The sequence below is a fragment of the Trichomycterus rosablanca genome, chromosome 19 (genome assembly GCF_030014385.1).
Source record: "Trichomycterus rosablanca isolate fTriRos1 chromosome 19, fTriRos1.hap1, whole genome shotgun sequence".
Taxonomy (NCBI): Eukaryota; Metazoa; Chordata; class Actinopteri; order Siluriformes; family Trichomycteridae; genus Trichomycterus; species Trichomycterus rosablanca.
This window is the reverse complement of record NC_086006.1, coordinates 21,345,489-21,365,598: the sequence shown is the minus strand read 5'-3', so window position 1 is coordinate 21,365,598 and position 20,110 is coordinate 21,345,489. Positions and strand designations below refer to the sequence as shown.

At 39.9% G+C, this 20,110-nt stretch overlaps 1 protein-coding gene across 1 annotated transcript in view; it reads right to left on the bottom strand.

The window, feature by feature from the left end:
- Positions 1-20,110, bottom strand: part of esyt1a (extended synaptotagmin-like protein 1a) — a 30,430-nt gene that overhangs the window by 4,767 nt on the left and 5,553 nt on the right. Inside the window, exons 3-28 of the mRNA XM_063015436.1 lie at positions 18,173-18,307; positions 16,368-16,441; positions 16,193-16,265; positions 16,028-16,117; positions 14,419-14,474; positions 14,087-14,207; positions 12,624-12,800; positions 10,029-10,111; positions 8,491-8,539; positions 8,219-8,308; positions 7,955-8,056; positions 7,772-7,843; positions 7,593-7,679; positions 6,018-6,167; positions 5,605-5,772; positions 5,183-5,359; positions 5,010-5,092; positions 4,072-4,120; positions 3,650-3,739; positions 3,147-3,242; positions 2,966-3,037; positions 2,007-2,093; positions 1,474-1,620; positions 774-907; positions 557-655; positions 110-241 (exon numbers count right to left, since the gene is read on the bottom strand). Of these exons, the coding sequence (XP_062871506.1) occupies positions 110-241; positions 557-655; positions 774-907; positions 1,474-1,620; positions 2,007-2,093; positions 2,966-3,037; positions 3,147-3,242; positions 3,650-3,739; positions 4,072-4,120; positions 5,010-5,092; positions 5,183-5,359; positions 5,605-5,772; positions 6,018-6,167; positions 7,593-7,679; positions 7,772-7,843; positions 7,955-8,056; positions 8,219-8,308; positions 8,491-8,539; positions 10,029-10,111; positions 12,624-12,800; positions 14,087-14,207; positions 14,419-14,474; positions 16,028-16,117; positions 16,193-16,265; positions 16,368-16,441; positions 18,173-18,307 (2,693 nt within the window). The remainder of the gene's footprint in view (positions 1-109; positions 242-556; positions 656-773; positions 908-1,473; positions 1,621-2,006; positions 2,094-2,965; positions 3,038-3,146; positions 3,243-3,649; positions 3,740-4,071; positions 4,121-5,009; positions 5,093-5,182; positions 5,360-5,604; positions 5,773-6,017; positions 6,168-7,592; positions 7,680-7,771; positions 7,844-7,954; positions 8,057-8,218; positions 8,309-8,490; positions 8,540-10,028; positions 10,112-12,623; positions 12,801-14,086; positions 14,208-14,418; positions 14,475-16,027; positions 16,118-16,192; positions 16,266-16,367; positions 16,442-18,172; positions 18,308-20,110) is intronic.

Here is a 20,110-nt window from a genome sequence, read left to right as displayed (position 1 = left end):
TAGACACGAAAATCTGAACTGATCACTAGGTGTTTATTTAAAGCCCGAGATGTTGCTGTGCTCTGTGTTAATATTGAAACTTATAGAAACTTATAACTATCTCGTATACCTCTCACTGAAATTAGGATTGAGGTCTCGCTTCTTGATGCTGGTCTTTCTTTTGGTGCTCTTGTTCTTGTCTGGCAGGAGGACGAAGGAGACGTATGGATCGGAGCCATCCTTGCTGCAGGATGGCAAGTTCCTGGACCAAATAAAAGGTCAAAATATAGTACTTATAACATGTATCATATTAACACCCAGCTATTTTACTGACATTGCTGTAAAGAAGTAATTGTCACCCTTTTGACTGCGGGCAAAATCTGTACCCAGAAGCTTCCATAATTCCACATTGGTCTTTCTCATTGACATGGAAGTTTAAACATGCTAATGCTTAAAAAACTGCTTAAAATTAGACACACTGACTTTTATTTTATATGTATTGTACTGTGCTTGCACACTAGAAAGTATAAGACAGTTAATTGTAGCTTAGGTGGACTTATGTGTGCTTGAAACAAACCAGCAGGCGTGGACAATGATGACCAGTCTGTTGTCCTCGGTAGAGTAAGCAATAGTCAGTTTCACCTGACCACGTCCACTGCCTTTCCCGTCTTCCCTTCTGTACACATAAACACACAGGAGTTAATGTTTGGTTTACTACACTGCTATGTAATTACCAGCTTAATGTACTGAGTAGACTGGTTTCCACAGAATCGCTTCAGAACACTATTACCCACCCATGGGTGGAGACTGTCCTGTGTCTGAGCTCCTGATTGGCTGCGACTGATGCCTCTGCACTGGGGATGATATGCTCCTTCTCCTCCATGTGACTGGGACTGCTGTCACATTGTGCCAACTTTGAATGAAGCAGCTAGAGCACAGATAAAACAAAAAACAGTGAAGAAATACGGAAAACAATAAAACGGTGTTACAGGGTGAGAAAAACAAACCACATATTGATTGCACAGCTACCAGACACCTATAGGGTTGGGGTGGGTCTGATTCATTAAGCAAAAGACCAGCAACCCTTTGATCACTACCCTTAACCGCTGAGCAAAGTGTGACATTTGTATTTATTGTATTATCAGTTTGCTGTATGCTAACCACCTGTGCCATGATTTTGTGTAGGACAATTAGATTTAAACTGAATCGATTTGCTATACATAATAGCAAGCATTTGTGTTAGACTGTGTAATTCAAGGTCGTAGCCATTGGCAGGAACCAATTGTTACAGTCATATTGGGGTTGGGGTTCCTGCTATCCTAAAACATTCCTGCCATATCATTGACTGATGGGAACATTGACATATCCCAACATTACGTAAATCTAGTGAGTGGAATATGTTTATTTAAAATGTATACATCAGTATATTTGGAAGGGGCATTTGAGCATATCTGAATACTGGGGGTGTCCTAATATATATTGTAACTTGTGTACCTTGAGTTCTGTTCGTAACAGTATCTGACTTTCAGGCAGAGCTCCGTCCAGGTTGAACCACCGATCCAGCACCAGGCCTGGCTCCTTTAATATATCATTCACAGGCAGTACCAGTGCACCCAGAGGCTGCGCCCAGTTATGAGACAGCTACACACAAACACACGTACACACAGTCATGAATTACATCATACACTATACAGATAAAAGTATGTGGACACCATGAGCTTATGGTTTTCCAAAAAACATAGAGATTATTATGAGTGTGTCTGTAGAAATCTGGGAAGTGCATGTGTGAGGTCAGATTCATTCCAAAGGTGTTAAATGTGGTGGAAGTCATAGGTCATAGTGCAGGCCACTTGAGTTCCTTGAGGTCTGAATGGACCTTTCTTTAACTGTTGCTACAGTTGCAACGATTTTATACTGAAACACCCTAACTCAATAATTACAAGTGTCCACATACTTCTGGTCATTTAAAATAGTTTTTAAATAAAGCCATGCTTCAACACAAAGGGCATGATGCTGCACATTCTTACTTTGACAGTAAGTATTTCTTCTTTGGGTTTATAGATCAGAAAACAGAACGTTTCATCCCAACGTGGAGCTTTCGAGCGATCAGCAACCTGTCGGAAACAAAAGGGTAAAGATAAATATGTTTTTATTGTCTTAGACAGGGACATATTTTGGTCCAATTTACTGGGGCACATTTGTTACTGCGCCATACATGTGTAACTTCTGGACAACACTCCTAATGGTTTGTTCAAGTGTACAAGAAGTTAGTAATCTCCTTAATAACTATTGCTCTACTGGTAAAATGAAATGAGCTCCTGTCTCAAGTTTTGTGGCAGCTCCTTAGTTCTCAGCATGGTTGCAACACACCTTGAACACCTTAAATCTCTTATGTGGTGTTCATATAACACATCACAGTTGAAGCAAATAAAAGGTGGTTATTTAATTCCTAATGGTAAATCAAGCTTGAACCCAACTTTAAGTCATACAGACTAGCAGTAAGTTGTAAGACCAGCAATATTATGTTGAATAATTTTGACATTGAAAAAATCTCATAAAGACCTCATTTAAAGCAAAATAGGGGTGAGGGTTATATTAAGAGCTCATGTGGCTTATGCGGTCCCAAGCCCAGATAAATAGAAGTGTTGCATAAGGAAGGGCATTCAGAGTTCCAAATCAAATATGCGGATGAATGATCTAATGTGTTGACTCCTAACAAGAGCAGCCAAAAAGAATCCTTCATTTTTTGTGGGGTTAAATCATGAGGTCTGTCTAACCTTTAGTATAAATACACACTAATACCCTTGCCCCAAACCCCCTCTAGCTCTTAAAAAATGTCACTTACAACTTGTTTATTAAACTACATCAAATACACAATTCATTATTAGTGATAATATATAAAACTACTCAAGACTGATCAAAATGTAGGCTTGAATCTGCTAATTAAGCATTATTGCATAATTTAATGGACATTTACAACTCTTACTTTAGTTTTGTAGGAGGTTTTTTTGAGTATCAGCTCTACTCCCACCGCCGGCTCATTTCCGCTCTTCTTCAACTACAAAAAAAAACAAAAAAACATTACAGACGCAAAGTACATGTATGAGATTTTGTTACAACAGAAGAAATCTATAGTCTCCATGATCAAGTAAGATAAATGGACCTACAGGCAGAGCATGTGCTCGCTCAACATACACGAAGAGGATAGCTGCAGCAGGCACTGCTTTATTCACAAACGACTGCTGAGAATGGTAGTGCAAGATCTAAACATCACACAAGGAGATAAAGAAGATACAATTATCAGTCATGTTTTAACAGCAGGTGTATAACTGAATATAGGAGAAAAAGTTTCTACCCGTATAACTATTTATTTATTTTTATTTTTCACCAACTGCGTCATCGATTTTAGGGTCCTGTGGATCTGTCGCCCCCCAAAAATACTGGGCTCAATGCAATAATACACCCAGGACAGGGCGCAAATTAAACTCTGGGCACACTCACACTCATGCCAGCCTACTACCACTAGAATATAGTGTTAGAAATTCCTTTTGTAGGATATTTGTCTTTATTTTTACCAACTGTCCTTTTTTTTTTTTTTTTTATGATAGTGTTTTACAACATCAGATAAGTGAACCTCATCTCAGTTTACAAAAAAAAAAAAAAAACGTACCTGTTCCAGTCTGGATGGGTCTGAAACCCTTGGCACCCATTCCATCACTACATGAACCCGTCCTGATTTTGTATCATTCAGAGTGTACCACTAGAACGCATTGACACACAAAATCACATGTTTGAAAATTTCCCAGTCATTACCTGTTCAGTTATTTCTTACTGATATTTTATAAAGATGGTGGACAGAAAGATTTAAAAACACCACATTAACAAGGAGCTTAACTAAATGTACTGGATCACAGTAACAAACTGATACACTGGTTGGCTACAAAGTGTGAAGATAACCCTACTTACAACTTTTAAGTTCCTTAATCTTTATATTTTGTTAGGGAGTTTCCATTATTTTGTCCATTCCCCATTCAAGCAGTCTGTCTATTTACATGCATATTGTCAACATATATGTTATTTTGAAGAATTTACCTGATCAGTAAACTGTGAGCTAATGAGCTCACTTAGACTCATCTTAAACCTGCAAACAAATGTTAGATTATTACAAAGTAGAACGTAATAGTAATACACAGTTTATGGCTATTTTTGTCACACTCATACATTAAATGGCCAAAAGTCATAGAGACATCACTGCTAATTATAAATTATAAACTTGCAACTTTGTAGCAACACTTTGGAAAACTTCAGCTGCCTTCACAAAGCCCTGACCTCAGCGCCACTGAACACATCTGGGATGAATTGGAGCGTCAACTGCGAGGCCGGCCTTCTCCTTCCTCATCAGTGACTATTTTTTTCAAACTCAATAAGATGCAATACAAATTCCCTCCTAATCAAATCTTGATTATTATACAAGGTCATTAAAGCCATAATTTATGTCCAATGGCTTTATATAAATGGCCATGGATTTAAAATGTGATGTCTGACAAACCTGGTCAGGTTTCCACATACTTCTTGCCACAGGGCAAAAAAGTTCCTGTTACAGGATGCAATTTCTTTCCAGCTGAAGTGTAAGTACGTGCTGTTATTGTCAAATGGAAAGCTCAGGAAAAAAACACAGCTAAGAATGAGGCAAGTGCCAAAGGAACTTCTAAAGGCATTATCAGCACAAGCCAGACCTTCTCATCCAACACGAGTCCCTGATCCTACAGATGCTCTTTGGACTATATTACCACAGATTTTCACACACACACTTAAAAGCCTTGTCCATGTCGATGGTTTTGGATTGGGATGTCCATCAGTCTCATGGTCAAGTGTCCACATACTTTTGCCAATATAGTGTTTGGACTTTTTTGCACAAACAAAATGTTCCCAAAACTCTTAAGTTTCAGTTAAGCTATTTAAATGTGTTTTTTTATCAGTGTATCTAGAGCACAAACCCAACATTCTGGGGTCAAACAAAAGCCAACTACCTGCCAAGAAAGTCGTCCGTATCCAAGTCTTTATCGTAAAGCTCAAACTGAACCTCCTGGCCCGGAATAGCAGTGAGAATGACCTGGTTTTGATCAGAGAGTGAATAAAAGACCATGACCACGAACTAAACATGATAAAAAGTGATTATTTTTTGTCTGTTTATTTTGTGTACCTCATAAAATTCATTCCACACTGGGTTAAGGTTCTCCTTTATCACCAGGCTCTTAAAGGTCGACCCTCCCACTCGGATCTTCACATAGGGGTCGCTTTTGCCTTTTACCATGCCTCCCATGAAGGTATCTTTAGCTACAAGGTCCTGGGCCTTTACCAAGTGGATCCTGAGAACACCCTGGAAAGGAGAAATTACTGAAATGCTTTATGTAAAAATTAAACCTAAATAATATATGTCATTACAATTCCAAAAAAGTTGGGTCAGCCGAAAAATGGTACAAAGACTAATTTATGTAATGTTTTTGTATAAATATGTTCATTCTACACCTGTTGTGGTTAAAACACATAAACTCAGTAATCAGAAGGAGTGTCCTAATATTGTTGTCCATATAGATCATATACTTCTCACATATTTTTCTTTACCTCTGTGGCAAAACTGGCATTTGGGCTGGTGTGTTCTGGCCGTGACATCGCTGTAGTTTTTGATATCATATCCGCTGTGATACCTTCCTCTCCTTCATCAGAAAATGGGTTGGAGGGATCTGGGGATACTGGGCTAACAGGGATGGCATCTTCATTCAGATAAAGGACCTAAGGCACAAATACAAACAACATAGTTCCCTCAGAGGTAGTAATAATAACTTTTTTTTAATTATTGTTTAAGATCTTAGTAAAGAACCATAAAGTTCAACTAAGAGCATTTATACCTGTTATTAGTGTGAATGGTATCGCTGTGTCTACTACCAGGCTGCAGAAGGTGTGTTAGGGATTTGAGTATTAAATGTAATTGCAGTGGTCGTGAGTAGTCAGTAATAGACTGTGTTTAGTAATCTCACCCTCAGTATGACCTTCATGTAGATACGACTAGCAGGACCTGACTTGTCAAGCTGAAACCACTGATCCAGGTGGAGTTCAGCAACGGAGAGCAAGCGAAGCAGAGAGATGGACAGAGTACCCAGAGTAACTGACCTGTCCTCATCTTTCACCTGGAAAACACAGTTCAGATGTTTAAACACGATGGGGAGATCACAAATGCACTTAAAAGACTAAATTGTGTGCCTGTTTGCATCATGCAAACTGTTGGGTAACTTCTTATTAGCATTAGTCTGGCATTAGTCCGACCACAATGTAGCATGCTAGCTTATTATTTTAAAGACAATCATGCTACATGTTAACTAAAAATGTAAAAAAACACTGCAGTCTTCAGTGCAGGCTTCAGATTGCTTCATGCAAATCAGTGGCTAATGTCTTCACAGCACTCCTCACAACAATCTGAACACAAAGGCTATCAGCTGTACCATATGATCCTTCTATAAAATTACGTGTAAATAAGCAAGGGCTATTATTGGAACACACATGGTCAAAAGTATGTGGACACAATTATTATTCATATAATTAATTTAGAAAATCCTATTTTAAAATAATTTAAAAACTTTACTCTACTGGGAAGGATGTCCATTTTATGTCAGAATGTTACTACATGGTCATCTTCCATTCAGCCACAAGAGCATTACCAACTCCCCACAGTTAGCATTCCAGTTCCATTATACATATCTTACACATGATGTCAGCACTCTGTGAGGGCCAGGTTTGCAGTAATGGTTCTTCTGGTAGTCACCAGAACCCAGATTTATAGTTCAGACTACTGAATAGTGATTTCCAATGGATTTCCAATGGTCCAAAGTTTAACAGTGGTGTGCTTTCCACCCCACTAGTTCATGGTTATTTGGAGTGTGTGGCCCAACCCTAATAAGCAGGTTTTGTGCTGTTTGGAACTTGCAAATAAGCAACAAGGACTTTTTTTTTGCATTTTCCCCAATTTTCTAGTCGTATCCAATTACCCTATTGCATTCGGCTTCCTCTCTACTGATGTTGACCTCCACTCTGACTGAGGAGAGCGAGACTGACACACGCCCCCTCCGACATGTGTGCAATAGCCGACTGCATCTTTTCACCTGCACAAGATGAGTTTATATGCAGATCAGCTTTGTGTACGGTGAGTCACACCCTCTCAGCCAGCAGAGGTCGTAATTGTCTCAGTTATGAGGAATCTCCCTCCAGCACCCCTCCCTTGAACAACAGCCATTCGTTGTTCGTGTAAGCGCCCAGCCTGCCATCCATTCAAACTGTTCGAAATGTCAGCTCTGGTGTGCTAGCGTGTTTTACCGCTGCGCCACCTGAGCACCATGAACAAGGACGTTAATGCTGCATCTGCAACATCACTTGTCAGTCCGTTTTGTGACCTTGTGTTTTGTGACCTGCTGGTTAAGGTACTCAACTACTGATCAGAAGGTCACTGGTTCAAGCCACACCACTGGGGGTATATCGGCAATGAAGCTGAACTATTCAGACATAGTGTGTGTATATACTTTTGGCCATATTGTGTATAATTAATTAGCAATAAAAGGTACCTGAATGTCAAGCTCTTGCTTTGAAGGGTCCTGAATGAAAAATGTAAAGGCATCCTCCCACACTGGATTGGTCGTCCCATAAACAAGCTGAGAGGGGGGAAAAGGTAAAAAAATGTACATTTTATTTATCAAAGTAATTATATACAGGTTGTACATTTTTATACTGTTTAAATGCTAACCCTGCTCTCTTTGGTAGCATCCTGCACAGAAAGAAGAACCACAGGACTGGGTTCTTTATTGCCTTTCTTTATCTGCATAAGAAACACACTCTCCAGATTATATAATTATACAATTTATACAAAAACATGCAAATCAGTCTCAGGAAACAACTGCCTCAAAACAAGAAGCAGAGGAAAACTCACGGGTAGATCCTGGGCCCGATCCAGGTACACGGTCAACATGGCTGCTGATGGAGGATTTGAATTCGTACTGGAAGTGGCCAGGTTCTGGTTCTTTCGAACGACCTGCAGTTCAAAACAAACAAAAAACACCCAGTAAGAAATATTATCAATATTTTTAGAATGAAATATAATTTTTCATTACCCCTTTACCCATCTTTACCCAGAGAACTAAAATGATAGAGATGACTGTGTGGTCTATGTATTGGACTGATTAAAAAAACTGACCTCACTAAGATGCTCCGCAGAGGGCAGCAGCGAGAGCCACTCCAGTCGGAGATGAACCTTTCCGGATGCTGTATCTTTCAGATTAAACCACTAAAACCACAGCAGGAAAAGTCAAGCAAAAACATCAGACTGAACCATTAAGAATATAAGCAGAAAGGGGGGGTTGTGAAGCAAGCATTTTGTGTAACCAGCAACAATCATGGGAAAAAAAACAAAAACCTGAGACCAAGGTGGACAAAGAACATAAATTAAATGATTTAAAAGGTCTTAACCTCATCCACAACTCGTGCTTTCTTTACAACACCCAAGTCCAACTTCATCCTGTGTACAACAAAACAACAGGCAGTTGGGGATGAGCAAGGCAGAAGAATAAAGAGGAGTTAAAGCTGTGGTTCCCAACCTTGGTGTCAGGACCTGAGATGAGAGGAATTAGTTTCAAAACTGTTAATATGAAATTCTAGGCAAATATATCAGACTTAGATAATTAAATCATTCAAACTTTTTTTTAGCATTTCATAATTTCATTAGCTTTTGTTGTTTATTTTTTTTGAAACACCTCTAATGCTCACAATGCTTAATTAAGTAAAATGATCATATTTTTTTTTCTCATATGATATGATCCTACAATGAAATTTTTATTTTTACCTCAGGTACATGCTTTTTACATTTTTAACACACATATTTATTCATTATCTACTCAGTCATTGTCACTACCTCTATCATGTGCAACTAACTTTGTTTCTTTTGCAATAATTAGAGCCCTTACAGGAAAATGTGCTTCATTTGACTGACTTCGTTTTTCAAAAATCACAGATTTCACAGATTTTTAAAGAAAAGTGCCACCCCCCGTGTCCCAGAATTGGTCTGGAGTTTTACAAACTCAGTTACCTCAGTAGTGTTTTAGCTGCTTTAGACTTTGACATCCTGGACATTTTGTCTAACCGATTGCTAATGTAACTGAGCGTCTTTAGAGTTTGTTGAGTTTAGGAAGAAAGAAATAAACTGTACATAGACAAATTATTGGGAATATAATATTTTACTGGCTTGTTCTTTTGAGGATCACGTGTGTAGAGAAGCACACTTTTCCATTGATTATGGAATCCCCAAAGGCACAAAATGCACTCAATATGTAAACACATACATTAAACATTGTCAACACACTACACCACAGAAAAGTCTGTTACACTAACTTATTTACTGTATGATTGTACTGTATGATGATAATGTTCATGGCCGCAAATTAGGTAGAGCCTTAGCAATAACATTCATATAATATCATAAGAAATGTAATTGTTTTTCTTTAAAAAAACATACTACACACTGTGTACACTTTATTTGTGTAATTGACTGCTCTTAAAATCTGTACTTATGTTTTAATTGTCTTGGTTGTTTTTTCCCTAATTTAAGTTCTTATCTGGTTTCTCATTCTACTTAATTTCCCGTAGAGAAAAGAGTTCTGATCCAAAGTTAATTTATCCATTTACATTTAGGGCATTTGGGAGCTGACTAACAGTTATGACTGAATAAAATTCAAACAATTGAGGGTTAAGGGAAATGCTCAGAAGCCGAACAGTGGCAGATTGGCAGTGGAAGTGCTTAAACCAGCAACCTTCTGATTATTAGTCCAGTATTTTAACCTCTGAACACCCACTGCCTTCCATGATCCTGATGAAATTGCATATAGGAAGTGAGATTGTGGTTGTGACTGCTTAAAATAGCCAAAAACAGTTGAGAACCCTTGGGTTTGATAAGGGGAGACAAAAACAGTCACAGCTAAAACAGAACATGTGATAGTGAAACATTTAATTACCTCCCTAGGAAGTCATCCTTATCGTGGTCTTTATCAAACACCTCCACTTCCAGTTCCTGACCTGGGACCTCATGAACTATCACCTAACACACACACACAAACACAAACAAAGCAACATCAGCCCATGATCACACCAATCTGCTGATACACACCACTCATCCTGTTGCACAATCATGTCAAAAAACATAACGACTCATCTGATCTAAGGGTGTGATGAGCACATAATGCAACACTTCTGTTATGGTTTCAACCACAGTAACGGTTAAACATAAATTCTTAAAAAGATGACAACAAAAACCACAAGCACAGAAACTAGAGAATTTATGCGAATTAAACACTTCTGTGTATTAAGCCTTTGTTTAAAAGAATCAAGTGTTTTAGCCACACCCATTGCTAACAGGTCTATAAAATCAATCATTAATAAAATATCCATTCATTAATTTAATTATTTAAACTTTCTGGGTGAGGACCGTTACTGTTTTAGCATCACTGTGTCCAGGGTTTGACGAGTTTGGTGTGGAGGAACTTTAGAGCCCACAACCCCATTAAACTTGTACATTTGGCTTGGCCAATTAAAGAGCGACTTCATTCGGATTCTGATTCTAATTCTTATATACATAGTACATATATACAGTGGGGTCAAAAAGTATTTAGTCAGCCACTGATTGTGCAAGTTCTCCTACTTAGAAAGATGAGAGAGGTCTGTAATTTTCATCATAGGTACACTTCAACTATGAGAGACAAAATGAGAAAAAAAAATCCAGTATATCACATTGTAGGATTTTTAAAGAATTTATTTGTAAATTATGGTGGAAAATAAGTATTTGGTTAATAACAAACAAGCAAGATTTCTGGCTCTCACAGACCTGTAACTTATTCTTTAAGAAGCTCTTCTGTCCTCCACTCGTTACCTGTATTAATGGCACCTGTTTGACCTCGTTATCTGTATAAAAGACACCTGTCCACAGCCTCAAACAGTCAGACTCCAAACTCAACCATGGCCAAGACCAAAGAGCTGTCGAAGGACACCAGGAAGAAAATTGTAGACCTGCACCAGGCTGGGAAGAGTGAATCTACAATAGGCAAGCAGGTTGGTGTGAATAAATCAACTGTGGGAACAATTGTAAGAAAATGGAAGACATACAAGACCATTGATAATCTCCCTTGGGGTCAAGATCTCATCCCGTGGGGTCAAAATGATCATGAGAACGGTGAGTACAAAGTACAAAGGCTACCATCAGTAACACACTACGCCGAGAGGGACTCAAATCCTGCAGTGCCAGGCGTGTCCCCCTGCTTAAGCCAGTACATGTCCAGGCCCGTCTGAAGTTTGCCAGAGAGCATATGGATGATCCAGAAGAGGATTGGGAGGATATCAGATGAAACTAAAATGGAACTTTTTGGTAAAAACTCAACTCGTCGTGTTTGGAGGAAGAAGAAGAACCCAAGAACATCATACCTACTGTGAAGCATGGGGGTGGAAACATCATGCTTTGGGGCTGTTTTTCTGCAAAGGGGACAGGACGACTGATCCGTGTTAAGGGAAGAATGAACGGGGCCATGTATCGTGAGATTTTAAGCCAAAACCTCCTTCCATCAGTGAGAGCATTGAAAATGGAACGTGGCTGGGTCTTCCAGCAGGACAATGATCCCAAACACACCGCTCGGGCAACGAAGGAGTGGCTCCGTAAAAAGCATTTCAAGGTCCTGGAGTGGCCTAGCCAGTCTCCAGACCTCAACCCCACAGATTTGTGGAGTCTGTGTTGCCCAGCGATAGCCCCAAAACATCACTGCTCTAGAGGAGATCTGCATGGAGGAATGGGCCAAAATACCAGCTACAGTGTGTGCAAACCTGGTGAAGACTTACAGGAAATGTTTGACCTCTGTCATTGCCAATAAAGGTTATGTTACAAAGTATTGAGTTGAACTTTTGTTATTGACCAAATACTTATTTTCCACCACAATTTACAAATAAATTCTTTAAAAATCCTACAATGTGATTTCCTGGATTTTTTTTCTCATTTTGTCTCTCATAGTTGAAGTGTACCTACGATGAAAATTACAGACCTCTCTCATCTTTCTAAGTAGGAGAACTTGCACAATCAGTGGCTGGCTAAATACTTTTTGGCCCCACTGTACATAAGCTAATCACGTTTGACTACCAGCTCCTGTGTTGGCACATTATTTCAGTTGCTTTATGCAAAAGAAGATGCACTGAAATTTGCAATTCTGAGCGCCAATCTTGATCTGCTTGAACATACCCACGAGCTACTATGTAAAATACAGGTACCTACAGGTTTTAGGCACCAGATTTCTCTTGGAGAGAGAGACAGGTGTATTTACTTCTGAATTGAACTTCTGTGGCATTTATGTGTGAATTTTTATGCAGTGTTTTCCTCCCAATCTAGTCATTTCTTTGCCGCTAGCACCACCCTCCGCTGGCTGGGGAGAGCCACACAATAACGAGTCCAGTCACTCCCTGCTTCTTTTCACCAGCCAGTGGCGGATTCCCAAGAGAGCTGTATCATGTACAGAGAGAGTCATGCTATTCCACAAATTATTAAAATTGCTCCACTACTGCATACTCTCTTATACCTCATACATTTCCCTCCACTGTGGGTTCAGATCGTCGTCCACATGTTTTGAAGTGAAGGTCTGAGTGCCCACCCTCAGCACGGCATACGGGTCTGACTTGCCAGCAATCACACCTTTAATGTAGTTATCCTTGGCAGCCAGGTTCTCAGCTTCCAGCAGATGTATTCGAACTATTCCCTATGAAAAAATAACAACTATGATGTAGTATATTTATTAGTCAGTTTAAAGTAATCATTATTATGCAAGTTATGTCTACCCTCACTGTCTGTCAGGGAAGTATAATCTTTGAAATATCCTTCAATGCATTTCCTGCGCCTCATCATACATTACTTGCCACATTTAGAAGCATTCCTGGGACTCACCCCCAGGGCTAAGCCCTCTGTTTGTTAGTCCTCTGTTTGTTAGTCAGTCTGACAAGCCTAAACTGTGGTCGGATTTGCCTACCTGCCGGCTTCTTCCGCTGGCCTTTTTGCTTTGTTCTTTTGTTTGGATTTCCAGGGGCCTAGCAGATAAACAGCAACATCCTTGTTGTACCTGCCTTGGGCATCTGGTTTTTTATGCTAGCAGTTTGTTGAGTTCTCCGTTTGTGTTGTAACTCAGTGGTGGACTGAGTAGCTGGCTGAGTTGTACCCAAGCACTTTTTTCTGTACATATGCTTTTATTTATCCTGGTAATTGTGTGGAGTGCAATGTTTCTGCTTCAGTGATTTGGTCACCAGCCTTTTCTATTTGAGTCTGGTTTCAGGCTGTATGATTTGGTTTAAATTTGTTTAGAGTTTTATTACTTTATTTATTCTTGCCATTGCAACAGCGACACCTACTGTCTGGTTGTAGCACAAGCACGAGTGGTGGAGGAATTCAGAAAGAACAGCGTGATCCTACATGTGTTTAATGCTCTCTGTATGAATCCCATAAGTCACCCTGTCATAGTAGAACTAGTAATCTATTTCTAACCAAAACCACTGCAACCTTGACCAGGATGAAAGGTTAGTAAAATGAATGAATGAATGAATGAATGAATGAATTAATTAATTAATTACTGAACGCTTGTTAAAATAAATTCCCCTGAAGACTAGCATTTGAGAAACACTCCCTAAACATTCATGGACCTTCACTATACAGCCAAAAGTGTATGGACACCTGATCAAAAGCTTGATGGACATTCAGTTCCAAAACCATGGACATTAATATGAAAATACTACTCCTTCTTTGTGGCTAAAACATCCCTCATTCTTCAGTTAAGGCTTTTCACAAAGGTTTGGAATGTGTCTGTGGAAATTTGTGCCTATTAATTCATTGTTGAAATCTGAACTTAGTACTTAAGAAAGGTGTCCACATACTTTAAGGCATATAGTGTTTTAGCAGTACTTAATTTACATGAGTAAACATTGTAGTATTTAATGAAACATGAACACATACATCATGAATGTTAATTAGCAGTAATAAGCATAGCTGCTGAATTACCCGCGGGAGTGGGGAGCGAAGCTGTGCGACGTGCAGATCGGCCACCAAAGGGACTGTGATGCGGTTGGGAAGCACCAGGAAAGAGGCGATAGTGTCCAAGACCTTGGTGTCCGACATGGTACTGTAAATGATTACAGGGGAAAATAGAGCAACACTGATTATCCATGAGTCACCATTCAAACAAAGGTGAACTCAACATGAACATGAGTATGAATAATCAGACCAGTTTCCCACTGATTCCTGTTAAATGGCACACAAATGGAAAACACTCGACAGGAACGTTAACTCAGATTTACACATGGTTTTTGTCACAGCCTCCATAAAGGACTTACTTCAGTCCTGGAATGTCTAATAAATTGGTGAGTCCGGTCCAGTTAATACTCAGCTTCTGTACAGGCAGAGACAGAGAGACTGGATTTAAAAACAACACAAAGTTGAGTTTTGGATAGATTACACCAACAAAAACAATATTTATCAGACATTCAGTGTAAAATAGATAAGACTGGGATAATATAACCAGACTCTTTTTGTAAGGTCACAAGCTGCAGCATTCTAAACTAGCTTAATCATAGTTAGAATAACTGCAGAACAGACAGTTAGCAGCGTGTTGCAATAGTACAAGCTAGAGTAGGGTTTCACAAAATAATAACTATGTGTCACAGAGACAAATAATAATTAAAGAAACGAATTTTTACAGCACAGAAACACAAAATCAACTTGTTTGTGATCGCCCCCTTGGCGGCTTTATGTTACATCTTGTAAACCAGAGTGGGGCCAGATTGTACAGAGCAAAACAGAGAGAGTAAGATGCATTATGTTTGTGTTGCCTTGGTCGCATAAAAAATCATGAACATAATGTGGGTCGCTTGGAAAAAGTTTGAAAACCCCTGAGCTAGAGGTTATAGAAGCATGTACTAGTTTTTTAGCATTTGTCAGGATTCTATATATTTTTGTTCACTTTCTTAAATTACATGACATTTGGGGAGTGTCAATATGAAATACATTTACATTTACGGCATTTAGCAGACGCTTTTATACAAAGCCACTTACAGTCTAAGCAACTGAGGGTTAAGGGCCTTCCTCAAGGGCCCAACAGTGGCAACCTGGCAGTGGTGGGGTTTGAACCAGGAACCTTCTGCTCACTAGTCCAGTACCTTAACTGCTAGGCTACAACTGCCCTGAATACATTTATGGATGTGTTAGGGAGGCCATTTATTTATTTCCTTTGACGTGCTGTCTATGGATTGGCTTAATTGTTTTTTTTGTTTTTTGCTTTTATAGTAATTTCATGCAGGGGTTACTGATGTTCTTGTTCCTATTGTTCTACTTAAAAACTTTAAATAAAATTTAAATTAAAAAAACATGATGTTTTACTAAAATTGGAATTGATTGCTTACACATGTATTTTACATGTGTATTTTTATTCTATTTACTCCCAATTTAGTGTAGTCAATTTGTCTTCTGCTGCTGGGGATCCCTGATTTTTTGTTTAGGAGGGAATATTGCTGATCACGCCCGATCCTCCGACCCGCGCGCAGCCCTAAACGCAACTGTTTTCCACCCATGCACTCTGCACAGGCGCCTCTATCTGGGTCTACCAGGGTCCTTACACAGTGTTTGAAGACCCCGTCCACATATTCCGGTCATCCCTCCCTGCAGGCACTGTCAATTATGCCCGCTAGATGGCACCCAGCTGACCAGCCATGTTTTGAACCGAGGAGTTCAGAATCTCGGCGCTGGTGTGCTTGCAGAATATCCTGATGCGCCACCTGGGCGCCATGCATTTCTTTCTTTAATAAACATCACATGTATTGATTAATTAATAAATACTGTATTTATGTAAACACAATTTAACTGCATCTAAGTGAAATCCAATTACGGCAAATAATTATGAATCATTAACGAACACACAAAAGTAATTGAGAATTTGAGAAAACTTACAGGTCTCCGGATAAAAAACATCGTGATCGCTCCCACAAGTGGAACGTCTCCAATCAGCGGCTCCAGGATCACTCTCAGTTTTCCATGGAGCTAAAAGGTAGGACGTAAAAGTTGAACTGCGTATTTGAAACACTTGTCCTGATTTACTATGAACATAATGCCTACCTGAATTCCTTTTACACCAGCTTTGCAGAAGAACCTCTTTACCTCTACGTTAATCTCCACATTGCCAGCAAAGCTGCAAACACATTCACAATCAGTTAGTCAACTAGCCTTCAATTTTTATGCAGTAAACATTTCTTTTTTTATTTAATGAGTTACAGAAGTTGTACAGCTCCACCTGATATGTAGGTCCAGCAACACCTGGCGCTTATTATGCTCAGTGTGGGCCTTCACACCAACCACCTTCAAAGCCTGCACAGACATGCAGTTATTATATACAGTGTATCACAAAAGTGAGTACACCCCTCACATTTCTGCAGATATTTAAGTATATCTTTTCATGGGACAACACTGACAAAATGACACTTTGACACAATGAAAAGTAGTCTGTGTGCAGCTTATATAACAGTGTAACTTTATTCTTCCCTCAAAATAACTCAATATACAGCCATTAATGTCTAAACCACCGGCAACAAAAGTGAGTACACCACTTAGTGAAAGTTCCTGAAGTGTCAATATTTTGTGTGGCCACCATTATTTCCCAGAACTGCCTTAACTCTCCTGGGCATGGAGTTTACCAGAGCTTCACAGGTTGCCACTGGAATGCTTTTCCACTCCTCCATGACGACATCACGGAGCTGGCGGATATTCGAGACTTTACGCTCCTCCACCTTCCGCTTGAGGATGCCCCAAAGATGTTCTATTGGGTTTAGGTCTGGAGACATGCTTGGCCAGTCCATCACCTTTACCCTCAGCCTCTTCAATAAAGCAGTGGTCGTCTTAGAGGTGTGTTTGGGGTCATTATCATGCTGGAACACTGCCCTGCGACCCAGTTTCCGGAGGGAGGGGATCATGCTCTGCTTCAGTATTTCACAGTACATATTGGAGTTCATGTGTCTTTCAATGAAATGTAACTCCCCAACACCTGCTGCACTCATACAGCCCCAGACCATGGCATTCCCACCACCATGCTTGACTGTAGGCATGACACACTTATCTTTGTACTCCTCACCTGATTGCCGCCACACATGCTTGAGACCATCTGAACCAAACAAATTAATCTTGGTCTCATCAGACCATAGGACATGGTTCCAGTAATCCATGTCCTTTGTTGACATGTCTTCAGCAAACTGTTTGCGGGCTTTCTTGTGTAGAGACTTCAGAAGAGGCTTCCTTCTGGGGTGACAGCCATGCAGACCAATTTGATGTAGTGTGCGGCGTATGGTCTGAGCACTGACAGGCTGACCCCCCACCTTTTCAATCTCTGCAGCAATGCTGACAGCACTCCTGCACCTATCTTTCAAAGACAACAGTTGGATGTGACGCTGAGCACGTGCACTCAGCTTCTTTGGACGACCAACGCGAGGTCTGTTCTGAGTGGACCCTGCTCTTTTAAAACGCTGGATGATCTTGGCCACTGTGCTGCAGCTCAGTTTCAGGGTGTTGGCAATCTTCTTGTAGCCTTGGCCATCTTCATGTAGCGCAACAATTCGTCTTTTAAGATCCTCAGAGAGTTCTTTGCCATGAGGTGCCATGTTGGAACTTTCAGTGACCAGTATGAGAGAGTGTGAGAGCTGTACTACTAAATTGAACACACCTGCTCCCTATGCACACCTGAGACCTAGTAACACTAACAAATCACATGACATTTTGGAGGGAAAATGGCAAGCAGTGCTCAATTTGGACATTTCGGGGTGTAGTCTCTTAGGGGTGTACTCACTTTTGTTGCCGGTGGTTTAGACATTAATGGCTGTATATTGAGTTATTTTGAGGGAAGAATAAATTTACACTGTTATATAAGCTGCACACAGACTACTTTTCATTGTGTCAAAGTGTCATTTTGTCAGTGTTGTCCCATGAAAAGATATACTTAAATATCTGCAGAAATGTGAGGGGTGTACTCACTTTTGTGATACACTGTATACACACACATCTGTACAACAGCAATCAAAACACCATCAAATTAGGGCAGGACATTGGCACCTTGCTTCCCAGGTCCACTTTAGTGAAGCTGAAAGTCTGAAGATGAGAGTTGGAGGATCTGATCGCAGGGGCAATTGTCTCCAACATCAGCTTCTCCAAATACTGACCCACAAAAGGCCAGGCTTGATGCAAGATCTGCAAAGGAATTACTTGTTAAACACACAAGAACACTTTTCTGATGGAAAACATGCTACTCGACGCACAATTTTACACAGTTTAGGTCAAAAGTCACTTTTATCCAAAAGGACTTACAATTGCCACTAAATACTATGCAAGCAATTGATGGTTAAAGGTTTAACAGTGGCAACTTGGTGGTGGTGGGGCTTGAACCAACAACCTTTTGATTCCTAGGCCAGTCCCTTAACTGGTGAACTACCACTGCCCACTGAACACCTTTGGGCTACATCGAAAAATCGATTACAAGTCAGCCCTGCTTCTCCAATGGCCATTGTCTGACCTTAAACATGGTATTTTGACTAAGTGGGCACAAATTTCTCTCAGACATACTCTATCCTGTGTATGGGGTGTTGGGGCAGGGGGTTATCTCTACATTAATGCCCATAATTATGGAAAAGGATGTCTAACAAGCTCATAGTCAGATGTCTATATATAGTGCATGACCTGGCATCCTAGAACTTTAATCATTTTTGCTACTGCTCTTTTTCTGTGACTGACTGGACACATATTTTATAGTCCTGCAACTTCAATAAAGTGGTACACATACTTTTTTATTTTGGAAATCTGTAAAGGCTTTAGACTTTGTATCTTATTCAGTGCAAGCTGATGTCCTTAAATAACCCAAAAAAAGCTTTAGTCCTCACTGTCAGGTATTCATTTGTGTGTGCCAGTAGTCACCCACTTAACATCCTGTCATGCACTAAACCACAAAGACTACTTCCCCACTGCTTACTCTATAAAACACAGAACCACCGCAGCAGCATGATAAACGATGGCCTTCACACTATGTTTTTGCAAAGTGCTGATCCATAATAATTAGCTAGATACTCATATCATATTGTGCCATATCAGTCATATCAGTTGTGCCCATGAACAGATGTTCTAAATAAAATGTAGCCTTGCTCAATGTGCATTCCAATGTCATGCCAGTGAGACAAAATATGTTGGCCTTGGCTAAGCAGCCATGTTAATGGCACAATGAGGAAATCAGAAATAGTCCTACAGGTCTAACTTTAATGTTCTTTTTTTTACTCAAATGCTAATCTTTAAAATAAGTCAACAAAGTTTCAAACCAGTAGAGAAGAGAGGACTGCCATTCCTCCCATCCACACATTAGGGTGCTCCCAATTGTTTTAAACAGCTTCTAAAGGTAAAGATTCTTGTCCATTGGTTTATTATACACAGTGGTACTTTAAAACTGAATGTCAATTGGTTCTAAGAGTGGCATTGAGTATAAGAGTCATTGAGATTCAAGGTATTTTTCCCATAAGGATGTATAGGAAACCTGTTAATGCATGTCATGGTGCTAACGCTTACCCCTTTGTTTACATTGCTCACCCCTTTGCTTTGCTGCACAGTGTGGCCTACACAAGCCAAGCAAGTTCTCACATGCAAGGGAAACGTCAAGTTTAAGGGTACAAATTTCTCGCCAAAGGACACTGACTTTCAAAGGTTTTGAGTTTAGGGGACGTCTAGTTACAAGGTAGAACTGTATTTAGGTTAGAGTCACGTAAATAGTTTTTCTCTTCGAAATGTGTTGAAACATGTCCAATCCCACCACTGCATTGACAGTTTTACACATAACACCCATGCTGGCCAACGAGAACCATGGACTAGCCCATCCCCCTTTCGTCATGTCTAAAGCCACTGGGTTCTTCTTTTCACCAGCCAGAGGCAAACTCCTACATGATCCCAGTGATGTTTGATGGGAAGGCCTGTCACTCAAATGACCAGTTCACCCCAAAGGAATTCAGTGGGATA